Below are 20,362 nucleotides of genomic sequence, written 5' to 3' on the forward strand. Positions count from 1 at the left end.
TCACAGATGGATCTTGCTTCAGACATCCAACAGAAGGGTTAAAAGCAGCCTGGGCAGTGGTGAGACAGACAGAAAGGGGGTTCGAGACAGTAAAAGCAGAAACAGTAACAGGAAAAGTATCAGCTCAGTTAGAAGAACTACAGGCAATGATAGCAGCACTAGAGGGAGCTGAAGGAAAAAGTGTAAACATTTACACAGACTCTGCAGACTCTGTGGTAGGAGCCATACAGGTAGACCTAAGCCAGTGGATCAGATCAGGTTTTCGCACCGCCTCTAACACTCCCATTAAGCATGAGAAAGACATACAGAGACTTGTAACAGCACTGAGGAAACCCAGACACGTGGCAGTAATCAAGTGTAAAGGACATGACAAGACGGACTCTATGACAGCTAGAGGAAATGACGCAGCAGACCAAGCAGCTAAACAGAAAGCCGGTTATAGTACACAGTACATGATGATGCAAGCAGGACAGACAGTATATGACATATTGCCTCCCTGTGACAAAGACATGTTGAAAAAAGAAAGAAAAAGCCTCCCCATATGATCAGAGTGTTTGGGTAAGCAGGGGAGCACTCAAGGCCAATGAGTTGTGGAGGGGACCAAAGGGGAGACCAGATCTCCCTCCAGGATGAAACATCAGTTAACCCATTGGTGGCATCCTTTTTTACCAGCAATGATAGAGAATCATATCAAGGAATGCAGTACGTGTAATGTGTACAATATTAGATCTACAGTAAAACCACACCAGGGAAAATTCCCTCTACCGTCCTGACAAGGGCAAGAGATCATTATTGATTACACAGACATGAATGACAGGGTCAGAGGGTACAGGTACCTCCTGGTAGCCGTGGATGCATACACTGGCTGGCCAGAGGCACTACCTGCAAAAAAGGAAGATGCACAAACAGTAGTCAAATTCCTGATAAATCAGTACATTCCCACACATGGGTTTCCCAGACGAATCAGATCTGATAATGGCACACACTTCAAAAACAAACACCTACGGGCAGTGGAGGCTAGCCTAGGGTTAAAACACGCATTTGGCACAGTCTATCATCCCCAATTTCAAGGCAAGGTGGAAAGGATGAATCAAACATTGAAAGGAAAGATTGGTAAAATATGTGCACACGACAAGCTGAGTTGGGTTGATGCTCTCCCACTAGCTTTAATGTCAGTCAGAAATTCGGTGAGCTCTAGGACAGGGTTTACACCATTTGAGCTCACCTGTGGACAGCAGTTCCCAGGACCTGGAACAGGCAGGGTAACAGCCCCAATAGCTCAATTTTTGAAGTACAAACCATACTATGATCAACTAACGGCATTGGTTTCAGCCTTCTCAAAACAGGTGAATGAGATCCAAGGGGGAGCAGAGAAATCACCAGCCCCAAAAGACATTGATTGGGTGCTGCTGAAGGCCATCAAAAGGAAGTGGTAAGAGCCAAAGTGGACAGGACTATATCGGGTGATAGAGAGAGTCTCACACGCGGTCCGGCTGGACCTCTAAGGACCCGGGGAGAGTTAAGACGAAATGTAAGAGAGCAGTCTTAGACTGCCTGAAGGAAGAAGCGTAGTATACCTTTATTTTTTTAGCTTTGCTAACACACGAGTGTAGAGTCAGAGGGAGAAAGGCATACAAGTACTTACGTTGGGGGTGTTACCACCCAGCTACATGGAGAGATAAGGATTCCACTAGAAAGCACCTTTTAGCATACTTATACATTTTTAATTTTTTCCATATTTTTAACTTGCAATTTTTAGATTTTTTGGGCTTAAAGCAGGACATACATTGTTCTCAGCACCATTCACTACGGGTATTTTAGTCAGCATTTTAATAAATGAACCGCCCAGAAGATAGAATGGGGTGGCTTGGAATATGTTTGTGCTTTGTTTTGTTTGTTGTAGACTGCCATAGACAAGAAGGACGATCCACGTCGGTATCAGATGTCAGCAATGGCCTCTGGACAGAGAGAACTACCAAAACCCAAACACTACATCATGACGGTTGAGATCTCCGAGGACATGGCTGAGGAATAAAAAACAAAATCTTTTTCTCTCAAGAAAAAAAAAGAACTTTAACCCTTAACCAAATTTTTCTTTCAGTGATTATCTTTCATAATATGTGTGATTAATGCAGTAAAATGTTGTGTAGGCTCAGTATTGAGGAGCCCAAAAGGGGGAGTTATAACTAGTTATAACTTTTTAACTTTTTAGATATAATTTTTTTATATGATTTTATAATCACAAAAAGTTTAGTTTTATAATCATGTGTTCAATCAATGAAGGTCGGCCATAAATACATTTTTGCTGCTATAAATCAATTTTTGCTTTCAGGTGGTGGTCCCAGTTTCTATGGGACCAAAAGGGGGACTGTTGCGATATTCTGTGATTTATACTCTATATATTTTTACCTGTATGATTATTAACTAGAATAGAAATATGTTTACTCGTACTTACATTGATTATGCTTACATTGATAAAGGGCTGTTAAGGGAATATTAGATGTTTGTATGATGTGTTATAGAATTATAACTTACTAATGAATATGAATAGCAGACACAGTATAAGGGAGAAGAGTGTGGGTAGTTGCAGATATAACATGACATTCTTTTGGAGAGATAGCGGTAAACACGACCTCCGAGGTCAGTATCAGACAAAACAATGATGGAGCCAGATGGACTCCTTCCAGTTCCAGGTTGTGGCTACCCCAACAACACCATCCTTGGAGTCGAGATACCAAGTGGATGAGGGGTGGAAATTCTACCATCTGGTGCTATGTGTGTTATCTGCAAAAACATAAGAACTGATGTTAGGAACAAGAGGTTGCTCAGACTTCGTGAACTGGCAGACCTTGTGCATGTCAGGTTAACCGTAGTTGAACCCAGAGCTCTGTAAACTTTGCACATTCTACTGGTGTTAAGAATAAAGCTGATTATTGAGTAAACTAAATCTTCTCCTATTGCTTCATTAAACGAACGCGCGAGGAATGAGTTTTTGAAATACAGAGATTCCTCAACAATGTAGATATATATCTATATATATAATACTTTATATTGTATCTTCTATTTTAAATTCTATTCTTAAGGTTAGGGATTTTAATTTTAGTCTAATGTTTGTTTTGTATTTTTTATGCTACTGGATACTTGAATTTCCCTGAGGATAAATATATCTATCTATCTATCTATCTATCTATCTATCTATCTATCTATCTATCTATCTATCTATCTATCTATCTATCTATCTATCTATCTATCTATCTAGCATTACTTCTTATAAAAGCTCACTGGCAGACTGAAGGGGGTCCCTGGACTGAAAGGTGCTGAGTAGAGCGTGACTGTTTTTTTGTTTTTTTTTGTAAATTGTATTGCAGATTTTTATACATACAGGCACATACAATACAAACACAAAAAGACAGGAAACCAGACAATTAAAACAAAAAAACAAAAAACATACAGCCAGCACTTATTCATTATATAGAAAAGAAAATGTATAATTATACATGTCCCAGAAAGTCCACTCACACAGATTGAGGGCCTGAGCCGGAGGCGAATGGCAAAGTCTCAGTATGGATAACTAACAAAAGTAAAAACAAACAAACAAAAAAAAAAACAGTGCAGTGCATTTAGGTCCCAGTTTGTGGTCTATCCTTCCTGATGTATTCTATGAAAGGGCCCCAGATCTTCTTAAGCTTATCTTGGGAGTTAGACATAAAAACCGAACTTCTTCAAGGTGTATACAGGAAACCATATAATTTAGCCATCTCTTAAAGCAAGGAGATGGAAGCTGACTTCCACTCCTTTAAGATGACCTGTTTTGCAATGGCCATACCAAACATAAGGGCTTGTTGTAAAGCGGATGGAAGACCCATAGAACCGTTGGAGCAGCCATGTATCACTAAGAGACAGTCAGGAACCAGTTGTCTATTATAAACAGCACTGTACAAAGTGCAAATGTCAACCCAGAAATGGGTTGCAACATCTTCTGCAAGAAAAAGAAGAAGAAATGTGGTACATTAAGGTCTGACTGAACTTCATTCAGCAATCCTATTTGCTAATGCTAATATTCTTCTCGAGGAGACTGAAGGTCCATCTGTCTCCTCAGATTCTGGTGAACTTCTACAGCTGCACCATCTAGAGCATTACTAACTGCATCTCAGATTCTGGTGAGGTCTCTGACCAGAAAGCCGTGCAGAGGGTGGTGATAACTCTCTGTTCCATGATCAGCAGGCTCAGGAAGAACTTGTTCCCCTCAGCTATCACCTTGCTAAACTCTGCACCACAGTGATAAACCCCCCTGGAAACCTCCCACACATCTTCTGATGACTAAACTTTTCTTCACCTCTCCACCACCGACCCCCCTCACTCACACTTTCCCCCAGACATTTGCACTTTGAATTTCTCTTGCACTGCAACCTCGCACCTACGACAGCCACACTATTGCACCTACTACCTGCACTATTTATGCTCTGACAAACCAATACACATTTATACTACAGCCTATGCTGTTTATATCTGACCTATAATCTATACATCACATTCATATCCATTGGTCCATATTTAGTGGTCAACTATTATCATTACTCATACTTACACCGGCACATTATAATAATGCTTTCAGTCATTTTATTCCACCAAATTACAAAGCTTTTTGTGCTCCACCCCAACAGTGCCAAAGAGAAAGAGAGTGAGAGTGAGAAAGTTTTACAGTCAGTTCACCAGCAGTCCAATTTCTGATTAAACTTAAGACATGATGGGTGTTTTTATTAACTGAATGTCATATGCATAATTTCCATATATATATTTACTTTATTTACAGTTCCCTTAAGATTTCTTGTTTATTTTGTCTGCACAGTCAAACTAGTAGATCTGGATGTGCTATTAAATGTTATGCACTGTATAACTAATTTAGACACACACCTACTCTTGAATTTCTGTAAATTTGAGTACCTTCCAGATTTTGAATGAAGAGAACCTGAATGAGGAGCCAGAGGAGAAGCAGCATTATGACGCCTTCAATCATTCCCTTACAGCAGAAGGCTCATCATCTATTGTGGGTAAATATCTGTGGGAAGTTAGAGGACAAGGAGTCCAAGACATCAGAGATTGTTTATTAGGAAATCCATATCTCATCAGTGGATAGAAGTGTTGACTAAATATTGTCATGTCCTTCAGTGTCCATGATAGGTGGCTGCTTCAGGAGCAGAGGCTGGTAAAGTCACCATCATGGTGTAGCCTACATCATATCAGATGGTCATCACTGACTGACCAGTATCACCTACTTGTTATTGAATTGTTAAGTTATTTTTACATTATATTTGTGTTACCTGCATCAGAAATCTAATGAATATATCTAAGCACACTGGCTGGAATAAATAATATTCATGATAAACAATTAAAGTTTTGTTGTTGTTGTGCTGTTAAACTCTCTTAGTTGCAATAATTTGTATAAAGCTTACTATGTAAGGTCATAGTCATCACAGGAACATAAGAAGCTGGGCGTAACTGCCGCTCATTAGGCAACAGAGCATCAGTGAGAACCCTCCGCCCTGTGTCAGAGGTTCAGAGAGACACTGAACGCCGCTCACAGTTCAACTGAACAATGATTCTCTTTACGGGATATTTCATATTTTCATGCCTCAACAGTTTGACAGAGGCGAACTCAACGCATTTACCCAGGATGGTATTCACAGAAAAAGGTATGTTTATAATATTTCAGTTTTATTCTACTTTGAAACATGACGCAGTTTTTACATCGTCATTAGTGTCAGTGGTCGTGTACCAAAGACAAGAAGACAAGGGACATGTTTTAAAATGTTGACGATGTTTGAGGAATGTGAAGTCTTCTTTCTCTCGTTTTTCCGGTTAATTTAAAACCTCTGACAGTACATGGACGGTTTCTCTCCGGGCTAACGGCAATGTGAATAATGATAGTACCTTTCTGCTGTAGGACATGTAGATAGAGAGAAGACTACATGGTGTCACACACACCTATATAGTTTTATGGCCTGTGATATAATCAGAATGTAAAACATTATTTAAAATATTACATTTATTGCAAACGTATGAGTTTGTGTACAGACTGTTCAAAATGTTCAGTGAGGTTGAACCATTATGGGGAAGTTGTGACTGCTATAAAAATTCTTTATTAACAGGAAACATGTTGACATGTCACATTAATGAAGGCTGATTTCCATTTCGCTGCTTCACTGCTCTGTCACACTCATGGATTACTGGTATACTTGAATAGAGCAGAGTTCTCATTTATTTTATAAGTAACACCTCAACTTCTGCTGAAAAAGCAGTTAAAATTATTGCTCATACAGCTTTGTGGCTTTCACATTAACACTACGGTGGAAAGCAATATACATTCTCACACTGCAACTAGCTCAGCAGACCAACAAACACATTTACCACAAGTCGTCAGCATCTACTTGCTTGTGGAAATGGTTTAATTTTTCAAAATGTTCAAATGGTACACAAAAGTAAAATGTGATAATGTTTTGCAGGCTATGACACTTTTCTAGATTTTAAGAATGGAAACTAGCTGACCTGTCTTTTGTAAGACATGAAGCAAGCAAAGCAGATATATCTGCAGTCGCCAGACACAAACCCTCTGTGGCTATGAATAGGAATGCTAATTTTAGAGGAATGGAGACCATATCATGGCCGGACCAATGGTCATTGCCATTCATTCAATCATTACACACCCAATGTGCAGTCCTTTATCATTCTTATTTCTTTATTGTAGATATTGCAATGAAAAGGGTCCCTTTACCTGGCGACCATGTACCTGTACAGATTGTTCTGGGAGGAGAGCCGGACACTGTCACAGCTGCTGGACCAAAAAACCTGATTTCATTCAACTTTCAAAATCCTCAGGAGGTAGTGAACATTTCTGACATCTTTGATCACATAACTTATATAAATGATCTGAAATATTTAGAGTCTGCAGTTAAATAACAGATGGCATGTGTTTATAGTGATTTATTTTTTTGTCTTTTCAGACTCCAGTGGACAGAACGGTGTTGTGGGAAGAATGCAGCGACAGTCAACTTCCACAAAGAGTGAGCAGAACAAACAGCAGATATTTGGTATGTTGGTGAGATCTGATTTAAATATCACTAAACTTAAATATCACTCTTGCTCCTTTCATTTAGGACTGCAAATATAACATCACTGTGGTCCACAAGAGAGAAGAGGCCAACCAGGTGTTTGTGTGTGGAACCGATGGCCAGGAAACTGTGTGCTGTAACACGGTAGGACACTGCAGAGATTTACTGGATATTACTGGATGTTACTGAGGATGGGAGGAAAAGATGAAAATGAAAATGTCTGTTTTGCTATAAACATTAGGAATAGTCACTGGTGGTGGTCCTTTCTGTCTGATCACAGTGGCTATCACTGCTAATCTTTTTATCCAGATGTACCATGATAAAACAAAAAATATATAAGCTTTTATGAGTTGAGTGTATTGAATCATTGAGTCACATTTGTGCAATCAGTGATGGATATTTTAAAGCCTACTGTGTTTGTGTTTTGCAGAAATTATCAGAGCAGTCACCCCAGTGCATTCCCTCTGAAAAAACAGAAAACATAAAAAGAAGCATAAGAGCATTTGTCATAAAGGAAGGTGAACCATCAACCCTTGTGGGTGAGTGTCTGTACACACAGGATATTTTGTAATGATTTTGTCTCCTTCTTATAATGAGATGGCACTGGTGCTTCCTGCTTGTACCTACTAGGCTCTACAGTCTCCCACTGGCATCAAAAACATTTTAAATAAAAATGTAAGCATTTTTTTGTCTTTGCAGAATCAAAAGGAGGTGAAGACCTTTACATTACAAACTCTGGATCTCCAGGGTTTGTTGGCATCCACAAGTTTGGGAAACACCGAGTTGGACCAGCTAACCAAGATAAAGGTATTTGCATGGAGATTATTAGTTTTCCTTAAGGACTTGAGAAGTTCCTTAAACATGCATATGTCCTAGGGCGCTATAGAGACAAATAATTCCCTTGTTTTTGTGTCTTCAGAGCAGCACTATGTGGGTTTGGTGCTCAGCAGACGGAAAGACGATCCCCTGCAAGACAGAGTTTATGCCTTCTATAAGGAGAAAAACAGAGACACAGGCTTGTACAGTGAAATGTGGTTCCCTTTTGTGACCCAGGTTTGCACGGTAAGGACCGCATAGTTAATAAATTAGGATTAAATAACTTCCACAAACATTTCAGCTTTGTGTGTGTATGTATGCAAGAGTGTGTCAATTAAGCACTATCCTTATTGACTGGGTAGATGTTTATAGGTGTGTGTGTGTAGGTATTGTAAGTGTAGGAGTTTTTATTGGGTTGCTTGGGGCTTGTTGGGATATTTGGTAGACTGATGAGTTGGCTTTTTGGTTGTGATGTTGATCTTGTGTTGTGCCGAGGGATGGTTTGGCCTTGATGAGTGGCCCCTGGGGGTACTTGTGCCCATATACTATATATATATATTGTGGCCTATGTTGTATGTATTAAAAATAAAAAAAGTTATAAAGTGGGGTGTAGTTCGGTTTTGGGGTCATGGTTCAATAAACTTTTTGGTACCGTAAGGAAAACATATTTGCCATTTATTTTGATTTAACAGTGGCTCGTTAGTTCAGTTCTTAATTAAAGTTAATAATAATAATTAAAGCTGCAAGCAGCGTTGGACGGGATCTCGCACCCGGCGCGCGTCGGTGCGTGCCGCGACCACGTCACGTGCTGCTGGGGTGCGCTGCGGCCACGTCACGTGCCGTCGTAACATGCGCGGACCACAACATGAAAATGTCACGTAAATCGGCTCAAAATCGCCCTGCAGCACTTACTTCCTGTTGCCACTAGGTGGCGCTATCACTATGTGTTCAGGGCGGGACTCTTATCAGACAAGTGAAGTTTGGAGCTGATTGGAAAATGTACACTCAAGTTATAGCAAATTCGTGTTTTGTGGCGGTACATAAAAATTTCCCGCCACGCCAAAGACACGCCCACTCACCGCAGCTATCACATATCATCAGCAATGTGTTTTGCTAAGTAAATTTCAGCTGGATCTGATCATCCTGCTAGGAGTGGAACATGAAAGTATAAAACGTGATACTTCCTGTTGCCACTAGGTGGCGCTCTGACTATTACCGAATATTATCACATAGACGTGTTCAGGGCGGGACTCTTATCGAACATGTGAAGTTTCGTTGCAGTCGGATCATGTACGCAGAAGTTATTACGAATCCCTCTTTCATGGCGAAGGATCGAAAATGCACGACACGGGACGCCACGCCACATCCACAAAGTTTAACGGAATAACATAAATAGCACAACTTTTAATGGTGAATGTGTTTAGATGGCTGTGTCCAAATCTGAAGTCGGTCCGATAAATGCCCTAGGAGGAGTTCGTTCAAATACAACGTGTACAAATCGCAAAAATGGCCACAAAATCCAAAATGGCCGACTTCCTGTTGGGTTTGAGGTATGGGTCCTTGAGACTTTTCTGCTTCTTTTATCATCATACACATGCGTAGCAATTTTCGTACATGTGGGCCTTACGGGTCTTGGGGGCTGACTCTGGGGGGCGTGGCTTAGCTGTTTGGCGGCGCCCATCCGCGGGACCAAGACAATACCTTAGCGTTTGCCACGACTGTGCAAAATTTCATGAATGTTCGGCATGTTTAGCCCCCCAAAAGGTGTTCAAATGTTAACAGAAAAGCTGATTTTCCGATTGGACAATGTACACTCAAGTTTTAGCAAATTCGTGTTTTGTGGCGGTACATCAAAATTTCCCGCCACGCCAAAGACACGCCCCCTCACCGCAGTCATCACATATCATCAACAATGTGTTTTGCATTTTATGAGTAAATTTCAGCTGGATCTGATCATCCTGCTAGGAGTAGAACATGAAAGTATAAAACGTGATACAAATGCTTAAATCTTTTTCTACGACTGAGTATGGTCCCATAACTGCAGCGATAAACACTGTACAGCATTAGCTATTACATTGGCAAGGTCTGCATTTGCAGTGAGAGGCTGCCATTCTGTTTTCGTCTTGTTCGCTAATTGTCACATTCAGGTGATCCTGTCATAAATGACACGTGTGAAGTGTTTCCACAGACATACCCGACAGTTGAACAATAATAGTATATCAGTTTGACTGTGCCCAAAGAGCTTGACTAACCCAGCTTAGCAGCCAAGCTACCGCTGATAGAAAGCATTTCTGGGTAAAACTCGCGCTCTAGAATTTCTGTTACACAAGTGTGAGTCGTCAACATAAATAAGCTAACAGGAAGTGTAGCCATATCAGTTGCATATACTAATAATACATGAATAATAATAATGCGTTGTTAATGTGTGATTAATTGTTTTGCTGTGCGCTGCTTCCAGGCAGATATTGGTGGTCCCAAGAACACCCTACAGTTTACCTGGACGTCCCAGATGAATGCCAGGCTCTTCTGTGGAGACTCTGACAGCAGGCAGCACTTCTCTGAGCTGGTAGATGTGGCTACTGTGGATGCAGACCGCTGGCAGGACACCAGGGTTTATGCACTCTTCAGAAATGAATGGTAGGACTCCATTATCACTCATGCATTCAAGGTTTTACTTTAAGTTTAAGTAACTGCACTGTTATTTTCCAAGCTTGAATCAAGTTAGGGTGAATGTGATTTCCCCAAAATGAAATACAGTATGTGTAGTAGTAGGCATTGCCTTATCAAATGCTGGGCTTATGAGAAAAAATATCATCCATACTTGACTGGTGACCCATTTTGGCAAAGGTCAGCATCATATGATTAAAGTCAGCCACAGTGATAACCTTGTGACTTGCGTTTTAAATAAAACAGCAGAGTCACACCAACCACAAACATGTGATGGGAAAAAAGACTCCCATCACACGTAGATATGGTTGTTTACACAGAAGTTCATTAAGAGAAACTTCAGCTCACAAAATGGGCAAACCATTGTAGATCATTTTCTGTGGGCTTTGAATATTGAGTTGCTCAGACTGATCTCTTTGGTTCTCTCTCATTTGTTTCTCTTCTTCAGTAGTTTTTGGGCAAAGTTCAATTCAGTTCAGTTCCTCTTTCCAAACTTAGCCCCATCCACTCAGCAGTTACTGTTTCTGCTTTTGATCAGCATGGCAGAAATCTTTACTAACAGTTTTTCTTGATGCTGCAGATGTGTCTGTGTAGACCAGCTGACCTCTGTGTCTCTCTGCAGGGGTATGAGTGCTGTGTGTGTCTACACCATACAAGGTATTGACAACATCTTCACAACCTCCCCATTTAAAGACGAGAAAAGTGGCAGATCGAGAGCGGTATGTATCAACGCTGGTATCATTAAAATAACTACATAACTTACTGTTTTTGTATTTTAAAGCCACAAAATGTAAATATCCCCCACTTTTACACCACCAGTGGTAACATCAGAAAAGAGAGGCTACTCCACATCCTTCGTTTTAATATCAGTGTAACCTAAATTTGATATAGCCAAGATAAAATCTAAGCCTGATACAGGTCTTTTTGCTCATGGAGGTAACAATCCAACCAAAACCTATGCCTTTCCCTTCAGTGTGTTCCAGACAGCAAAAAGATTCCTTTAGATACCCTGAGGAAGATCGAGCAGACTTCAGAGATGAAGAACTGGGTCCACCCTGTTGACAATCCTGGTCCACTTTTCTTTAGTCACCACAGCTACACTCACATCTACGTTGACAGTTCCCGGTACAGGGGGAACGATCACCACCCGGTCCTGTTTCTGTCTCAAAGTGAGTAGTACAGTAATGTGAATCAGGGAAGTTGATACCAAGAATAGTGTACTGTACTGTGATTGTAGGTGATTACATAGACAGGTTCCTTTTTAAAAAGAATAGAGAACTGATCACCTATAGGGCAAATGTGGGTGTGTGACTCATTCATGGTTCTTGTATGTCGTAGAAGTCGGTTTTGAATTTAACACCAAAAGACACATTTGAACCTCTAACTGAACAATTTGTCACTCGATGCCGTGGATTTGTTTTAGCTTGGCTTGGCCTCTTAAAAGCAACGTGCATAGCAGAAAGAGGAGAAACATCTTTTCGTTTTGTTTCTTCTTCTTGTTTGACTCTCACATATCTCCACATAGCCCTGGGAACTTTGGGTTCCCAAGAACAAAAGTACATCATGCGCAATGTCTTGTGTGAAATGAGTTAATAGATAAGAGCAATAACCAATAATATTACAGTACTCCATTGACTTTTCAAAACACTGATTATATTATAGTGAACAGCATCCAAGCCTCGGGCCTCTGGGTGGGCTTTATCCATGGGAGTGTTGACAGGGGGTGGAAATGAAACATTAATTTCTGTTTTGTTTTTAACCAAATGTGTTCAATAGGATGTGAAAGTTTAAACCAAATATGGCTTGCAGCTGCCAAGGTTGTGCTCCAAATTGTCTGACCCAATACATTATGAACATCCTGATGGAGGGCCATGCTCTCATTATCAGAAGGCTGACGATTGTTGAGCCAACTGAACAGTTTACCATGTCAGTGGGGAAGACACATAACTCATACTATAACATAGTGTATTGTAACATAAATGATAAATAAATTCACCATGTGAGCACTTAAGACTGTAGTACAATATCAGTCCAACTAGCAAAGTCTAAATAGATCCTGAATAAGGAGGAACGATTTTTTGAAGAAGTTTTAAGGAAGACATTTTTGCTCTTACTTCATTTATTTATTTTTTATCAAACTATTGATAGACTTGGCTGGAGGAGTCATATGAGGTGATGAAACAGGAGATAAGACAGTGGGCTGTTGGTTCAGACATGTTTGATTATTTAGTCATCCTCCTTCCTGTGTCTTCATACAGAAAATGGGGGCGTTCATAAGATGATAATGAATGAAAGTCAGGCCTTTGTCATCGCTGAGTATCGACCTTTCAACCACAGAACCCCGATCCTCAACATCATTCTTCACCCTTCCTCTGTGAGTAACAGCACTGCCTACACTATTGCTCCACCAAGGGTGGAAGTATGGAGTTTTATTCATTCAGTAAGGGTATAGTGAGTTCACAAAACAATTGTAGTATTTCTTAAAGAACAGTGCTCATCAGACATTTTTCCAAGGATATAAGTGTTTTAATAAAAATGTTGGTAATGATACATTACAATTTAAAAAACAAACCCTCTGTACTGTGTCTCATTGCAGAGGAAGCTGTATGTGAACTCCAGAAGTGAACTGGTCCAGTTGGATGTGGCGAACTGTGCTCACTATGGAGATAGCTGTGAGGATTGTGTCATAGCCAGAGATCCCTACTGTGGCTGGAACGGCATCCACTGCACCCATGAGACAAAGTAAGAGCACCGGTCTTAATGTACCTGGAGACATTTAAAGATCATATATATACATACATATATACTATAAATAGTCTGCTTGGAACAATAATGTGTGTCTGATCTGTGTTTTGGGCAAAAAAGTATCATTTCCACATTAAAATCCCTTAAAGTTAATTTGCTCCTTCAACCTCATTAAAAAGATTTTCTGCTGGACACAAGATGTCTCCTACTTCACTGTAAAGTCCATTCTCAGTAGATGTGCAGTGGTGACTTTAAGTTTCTACATAGTTGCATACTGGACCAGGACTGACTTCCAAACTACTGGTGATGATACAAATCATGCTCATCAGTAATCATTCTACACAGTGGATTGCATGTAGCAGCCTTAGCGTAAAGGTGCCCTGTGGAGCTATGTCTACATTCACTGTCTGTCACCAAAACACACTGTGTGTATGTTTGAGGTCTAACAAACATTTGTTAACAAGCAAGTCATTTTATTATTTTAAATTGTCCTTTGTTTACATCTATTTTTTGCTACCTAACGGTCTCTCTACCTACTGCCTTTGTTTGCACGTCCCTTCATTTCTTAACACATTACTGCAACAAATGTTTTGGAGCAAATCAGTGGAATATCATGAAACCAGCTGCAGAAATATATATTGTGTTGTCTGCATGCTCACGTGTATACAATGTAAACAAATGGGGGATCCATCATAAAAACATGTCCCCTAGTGGTCAGAAACTCCACAGGGTACATACTTAGGTATAATAGTGCAGGTTCATCCAAGCCAGCCACACAGTTTGTACACTCTGTCACATCATTAGTCATCAGTCAACACAATTTGATCAGCGTTGTATCATCAGACTTACTAGATTCACTTCATACTGTGCCTGCTAGTCACTTCCAGTATGGTGAAACTCTGAAGATATTAAATATTTAACACCCACATAATACTGACAGCTAGTTATGTAGTCATTAGCCCTTCTACAGTACAGTTGGCCTGCTTGCCCAACCTGGTACCAGTCATCTTTTTTTCATCATTTTACAACATAATGCTCCTAATATACAGCTGTCACACCTGTGACGGTGGACGGTGTACACTGTTATTTGTCTCAGCAAATGAGTCAACAGCCTTAATAAGCCTCTGTCACTACTATCACAAAACAAAACATCACAAGATGACACTTTATATAATGCTACATTTTACATACATATTACTTTATACCTAGCAAAAAGTATGAGTGGATACTGAGCATAGAGGAGAATAGTGGAGATTGTGGTTTTCGAAGTTTCTGTGGACATTTTAATGGGTACATAACTTCATTTATAACATCAAAAGAGGGTACAAATGTGGACTATAGGTACGTTATATAACATGCATCTAAACACAAGGATTTTATTAGCACAAACATAATAGGACAGTGAGAAATGCGGAGGTGTTGGTGTGACAGTAGCCTGTTGTTAGGTTAGTAGAGCAAAGAGTGCTTGGCAGTCATGAGGTTTTGGCAGCTAAACAGCAGTCACCTGACTGGGAGTTCAAAAAAATTCTTTGTGTGTGATGTTACTGTTTACAAGTACAGCAATTTAGAACTAGTTTCAGGAAAGTTTCAGAAAAGTTTGTCATTATAGAACAATATATAAAATATGTATTGGATTTTTTTTTACATTACAACTCTTATCTTTCAGGAAATGTAAGTGAAAAAAACCCAGGTCTCTTGGGGACATAAAATAAACTCCCATCCTGTACACGATAAAAGGGTTTCATGATAACCAGAAAAACTGTGTCATTCTAATGAGAGCTTTTCTCATTATGATCCATTTTTACTTTAAACACATTTCCTATTACACTGGTACTGTAGGGAATTTTTCACGTGGCAGCTGGTATTATTATTAATATTACATTAACACATTTACAGTTTTACTCAAGCTGACAGAGAGACTCAACTTTGTATCAGTCTGATCACAAGCTGACCTGAAATGGACTTTACTTCTGATAGCAAGAGAGTTACTTCTCAGAAAACAGGAAGCCAGCTAGAATTAGATACCTTAGTATATGTTGGTGGGGTGGTGTGTCTGTGGTAAACTAAAGCTGCTACACTACCTATACACAGGAACACAGTCATCACTCCCACCCTGCCACCCCCCTCTACACACTGTGATGTGGCTGATGACTTTGATCATAAAAGTGTAATTCACCATTGGCTCATTTCCTCCATGAGGAAGAAATTATATTGATATCAATTGAAACCTCAAGCATGGCCACTATATACAGGTGTGAATGTTAAGTGGAAAACTGCAAAAACTCCAAACTTAGTAATGAATCATAAAGTAGATTCCCTATTTACTGAGAACAATACTGTATTCTGATGACTGCACTTATTGAATCATTTCAGTTTCATTTGAATTGTTTTCCTTTTGTTTCATAAAATAATATACTGCTTCCACATAATTTATGAGTGAGAACTCACATACCCTTTCCTTTTACAGTGGCACAGTGCAGGATGTGGCTCAAGGGAACCATAACATTTGCAAATCTTTGACAGCTCATCAGCTCCCTGTGAAAGGTAGGAAGATATTTATGATTTTACTGTTTTATTGAGGACCAATAAATTGTAGGTGTATTCACATAAGCAGCTGGTAAGTTTGACATTTACTTATAAGTTGTGCTGAAAAACACACTGGTCGTAAATGAAAGTACACATTTAGGACTCTGTCACAGTTGATCAGCTGCAATTTTTAGAAAGGAATCAGCTAGAGCAATCTGTGGTATAACATAATATGTGATAAGCTCATCTTCAGCTGAACAGCAGCCCAGCTGGATGTGTGATAACTGAAAGCATTTACTTTAAATGTAAGCATCTGCCTAACACAAGTGAGTCAAAGGAACACAATGTGACACACAACACATGATTTCTGTCATTTTCTCATTTCATTCAGCAAATTGTAGAATTTTTTCTTTGCCATTTCTGTGTGTTTTAGTACTTCACACTTTTGACAGAGGTTTATCTGTTGTGTCGCATGAGTTTTGTGCTGGATAAAAGTTGTGTTGATTATTTCCAACTCAGATATTGAAGAAATCACCTTCTCCAGCACTGGCTCAAATTGCACACGAATACTGATTAGCGGACAGTGAGCGGCTGTTCAGCTCTACGTCTCACATCTTGGATGAGAGGAGAAATAGACTGAGCTGCAACAAGGCAACAAAAAAATCATTGGCCATAGGCTAAATTGTTATTTTAAACATCGGCATCGGCTCAGAATTTCACAATTGGTGCATCCCTAATGATATCATGTCGATGAGTAGTTTGTCATTTGGTAAAATACGCTTAATTGTTTTCTTTTCAAGAGTTAGATGAGAAGATTGATACCACTGTTCATGTCTGTATGCTAGTATGAAGCTACCACATCAACCACTGTTATCTAAAACAAATCTAAAATCACATTTCCAGCACATTTCAGCTCTTTTCTGTCTTCATACTGTACAGTTACTGTACACTGTTACTACACGGTTTGCTTGGAGAGAGACTGTTATAGAGCACTTGAGGTTGTCTCTTATCTGATCTCACATCCTCAATGACTGACAAGATGGTGTCAGATCTGATGCTGACGGCACTTTGTGGCTGTTTCTGAAACTGAGGGCAATGCTGCTTCCTTATGAGCAAGCTACCTTTTATAATATTAGCTGGTTAGATTCAATCTACACATATGAAACCGTTCCAAAACAGCACTAACAACTCGTGTTTACTCAGTTTAATACTACTACTAATACTAGTAATAATAATAACAGTGGTGCTGCTAACTTACAGTTTAATGATGGCACAAAGAAACAGAAACATAAAACAGGTACACCATCCCCCCCACTACAATGCTCCTGATGAATTTGAAGAACTTCAGGAAAACTTTTCTAGCCCGGTCACAACTGATGCAAAGATGTAATGATGCCTTTCACAGGATAATCACTCTGAAGAATGCGAGATGATTGATCATCAGTAATATTGTGGCTGTCCTGCGTAAATATGGCTCAATCAAAAATATGTGTCCAGTGTACTAATATAAATGATGTATATAACACTTCAAAGTCTGTCTTCTGACAATTTACTTCCAGTATAAATAAATGGTCACTTGCTTACTTTACTTGTCAGACTTGTGATGGTGGATTAGTTCATTTATGGCTGCTAGTACTGAATGAGGCCTTAAAGATCTGCTTTGCTAGTTAAGTGAATGATGTTGGGTCAACTGTATGGATGATGGCAGGGAAATGCTTCCTTGTACAATGGCTCAGGTGTATGCTGACCACAATCCATAACAGTCAGACGAACTGAATACATGAACTGCTACAGCTACCCTTTAATATATACTAAAACTTGGGAGGACTGTTTTGGTCACGATTCCCTTCCTAATGCTCAGAGAACACTGTTTAACCACACACAGGAGAACAGGGCTGTAGCCAGGAGGCATGATCATAATAGGCAAACACTGCAAACTGAACTCATATCAGACAGAGCTCTACATATTTTACTGCCGTAAAACCATTACACATCTCAACAGTTTACACTGGTGCACTATTGGGTGCACAGCCCATCCTGGTTTGGTCCTCTTGTGACTAGCCCATTGCTTGCAGGAGGAGGATCCAGACACCTTGCCATGCTCTAATTGAAACAACACACATGCCTGGTTAAATAAATAAAACAAAATAAACATCCGTCTTAAAGCTAAAGAGACCTTCTTGTGTTCTTTTCTCAGCATATAGATACTCCGGTGCTAGACAAGCAGGCGAGGACATGGACACCATCAGAGTTCCCTCTCACTCAAGGTATTTCCTCCAGTGCCCGGTGTCGTCCCATCATGCCCAGTATACCTGGCAACACCCAGGAAGCTCCACATCCTGCAGCTCGAGGGAGCAGCAGTGCCTTCTTCTGATCGACAGCATGGGTCCCGAGCAGGTGGGAACTTACAGATGTGTGTCGGAAGAGATGGGCTACAGTAAAGTCCTGGCACAGTACCAGCTACAGCTGGGGAACAGAGCAACGGGCCATTCAGCAGGCCCACTGCTCTGGGTTTGTCTCCTGGCTGTTCTGATCCTGAGTTTGTCCTGTTAGTCCAGAGAAACAACATGCTACTAATGCAGTGGTGATAAATGATAATATTGAATTCAATTGCCCTAGTTGGAGCCTTAGCTACTCTCTTTAGTCATACAGTAGCTGAGGGTCCAAATCATGTTTGTTTACTCTCATTTTAATAACAAAATAATTACTGCCCTTTTGGCATTTATGTAAACATCAGGACATAACAGCGTCATTACAAAATGCAGTGGGGATTGTTATTGAAAACAATCTTACCAACAATTTGCTTTATTGATCAGGGAAAGTAGATTGCTATAAATTGCTACATGCACATACATGCACCTTTTTTGAAACACTTTACTGCACTTGGTGTTTGCCTTCAGCTCCACACAGACAGCAGAATGTAATTTTAACCAATATTGATACATCATTTGTTAGTGTAATTTCAGTTAAACTTTCGTCTTGCTCGCTCAGTTTTAATCTACACCCAACTGGTGTGCACCTCATGTATTATTACATCTGCATACAGTCACAGAGCAAAAGAGCTAAAATATCCAAATATAGCATATTTACTTCAGGGTTTGTACAGTTTTTAAAGAGTAAAATTCAAGCACTTGTCAAGCACTTTAAAAAGATACAGTAAACAAATAATAATAACAAAATAATATTAAAATTTATACATTTATGTTTTGAACTTTTAAAATGTGTCATACCAATCAAGCAAGATGATATGATGTTATTGTAATTTATGAAACCTGAGAATTGAAAGATTGCTCAACATCACCTTTCTTTGTTATAACACCCAGAGGTGTTACATCCATTTCCTGTAATGTGAAATTCTAGACACGTCATCACGCACCTTCTTGGCTGTACTTTCCTTTCTTTCATACTACCTCATACATCATTGGTATGTTAGGGTTGGGTTAGAGCAGACTCAAGAGTCAAGTTTAAGGAAACAAGTTCATATTGTGAAATATACTGCTGTTGAAAATACTATGTTAATGCTGAGCCATCCTTTCTGAGAAGACTTGTCATATTGCCAAATGTTTCCGCTTACAATTCCTTTCACCTGCATTTTGACTGACTGATTTGAGTCACCTTAAATAAGCACTTTTTTACAAACATAGTGTGTGCGTTTGATAGTAGATGTGTTTAGAGGGTGTGTTTAGAGGGTGTGTTCACCAACGTCACACACATCTTTAACATGTTACCAGATTAAGGTTTAGTGTAGATACATGAATAAATATCAAAAACTGTGAATAACCTGTTTGAAAGTTATACATAAATGGAAATTCATTGCCCCTTACTTAAACACAGCAATATAAGGACAAAACCATTGTTGAAATTTAAAATTGTACTTTGTTAAATTAATTTATCCTGTTTTTTTAGGTCAGTTAAGCCAAATTACAACCCAAAGCAAAAACAAACAAACCAGCAGCTTTGGTTTTATTGGATTTATCTCAGATTTTCCAGATGTGTCCCGGTCCCAGACATTGTCGTTCTTATTTAACTGATGAATGTGATATAAACTGTGCCTGTTACTTGAGTTTATTTTTTATCTGTATGTGCATAGTTCCTTTTTCAAATAAATGCTAATCTGTTCTCATCCTGCAGTTTCCTGTAATTGTTTCAGTCTGCAAGTGTAGTTCTTCACACCTCGTAAGAGCAAGCGGTGTTGATTGAAAGCAACAGGCTACATGGACTTGGCTACACTTGGCTTCCTCACAGTCACTGCAAAGGCACTTTTGTTATTAATATTTAAGTTAACTTTCAAAAATAAACTAGTGGCTCCAGTCTGGTCTTTGCTCTGAGTGGTCCAAATCGAACTCTGGTGGAAAAATGCAGATAGCTAAAGACAACTTTTCACAACTTGCATTGTGACATTTTCTGAACATGGTGTACTCGAACCAAATTGGTTTGCAGTGTGGTTTATGTTTTGGAATGACCAAACTGACACATTTCAATAACTGAGGTAACTTGCA

The 20,362-nt window shown here is 39.5% G+C and overlaps 1 protein-coding gene across 1 annotated transcript; it reads left to right on the forward strand.

Moving 5' to 3' along the window:
• The first annotated feature begins 5,674 nt into the window (after positions 1-5,674).
• Positions 5,675-19,986, forward strand: LOC127351450 (semaphorin-7A). The gene is made up of 14 exons (XM_051378990.1): positions 5,675-5,693; positions 6,746-6,879; positions 7,002-7,061; positions 7,155-7,253; positions 7,540-7,648; positions 7,809-7,916; positions 8,029-8,171; positions 10,384-10,562; positions 11,215-11,311; positions 11,566-11,761; positions 12,851-12,966; positions 13,189-13,334; positions 15,805-15,881; positions 18,061-19,986. The coding sequence occupies exons 1-14, from the start codon at positions 5,675-5,677 to the stop codon at positions 18,414-18,416; spliced, it is 1,839 nt and encodes a 612-aa protein (XP_051234950.1). The 3' UTR covers positions 18,417-19,986.
• The last annotated feature ends 376 nt before the right edge of the window (positions 19,987-20,362 follow it).

The sequence above is a fragment of the Dicentrarchus labrax genome, unplaced genomic scaffold (genome assembly GCF_905237075.1).
Source record: "Dicentrarchus labrax unplaced genomic scaffold, dlabrax2021, whole genome shotgun sequence".
NCBI classification, from domain to species: Eukaryota; Metazoa; Chordata; class Actinopteri; family Moronidae; genus Dicentrarchus; species Dicentrarchus labrax.

Coding starts and splice junctions, on each gene's coding strand:
- LOC127351450 (XM_051378990.1), top strand. Junction 7,917..8,028: donor ACCAGCTAACCAAGATAAAG/GTATTTGCATGG, acceptor TTGTGTCTTCAG/AGCAGCACTATGTGGGTTTG. Junction 13,335..15,804: donor CACTGCACCCATGAGACAAA/GTAAGAGCACCG, acceptor TTCCTTTTACAG/TGGCACAGTGCAGGATGTGG.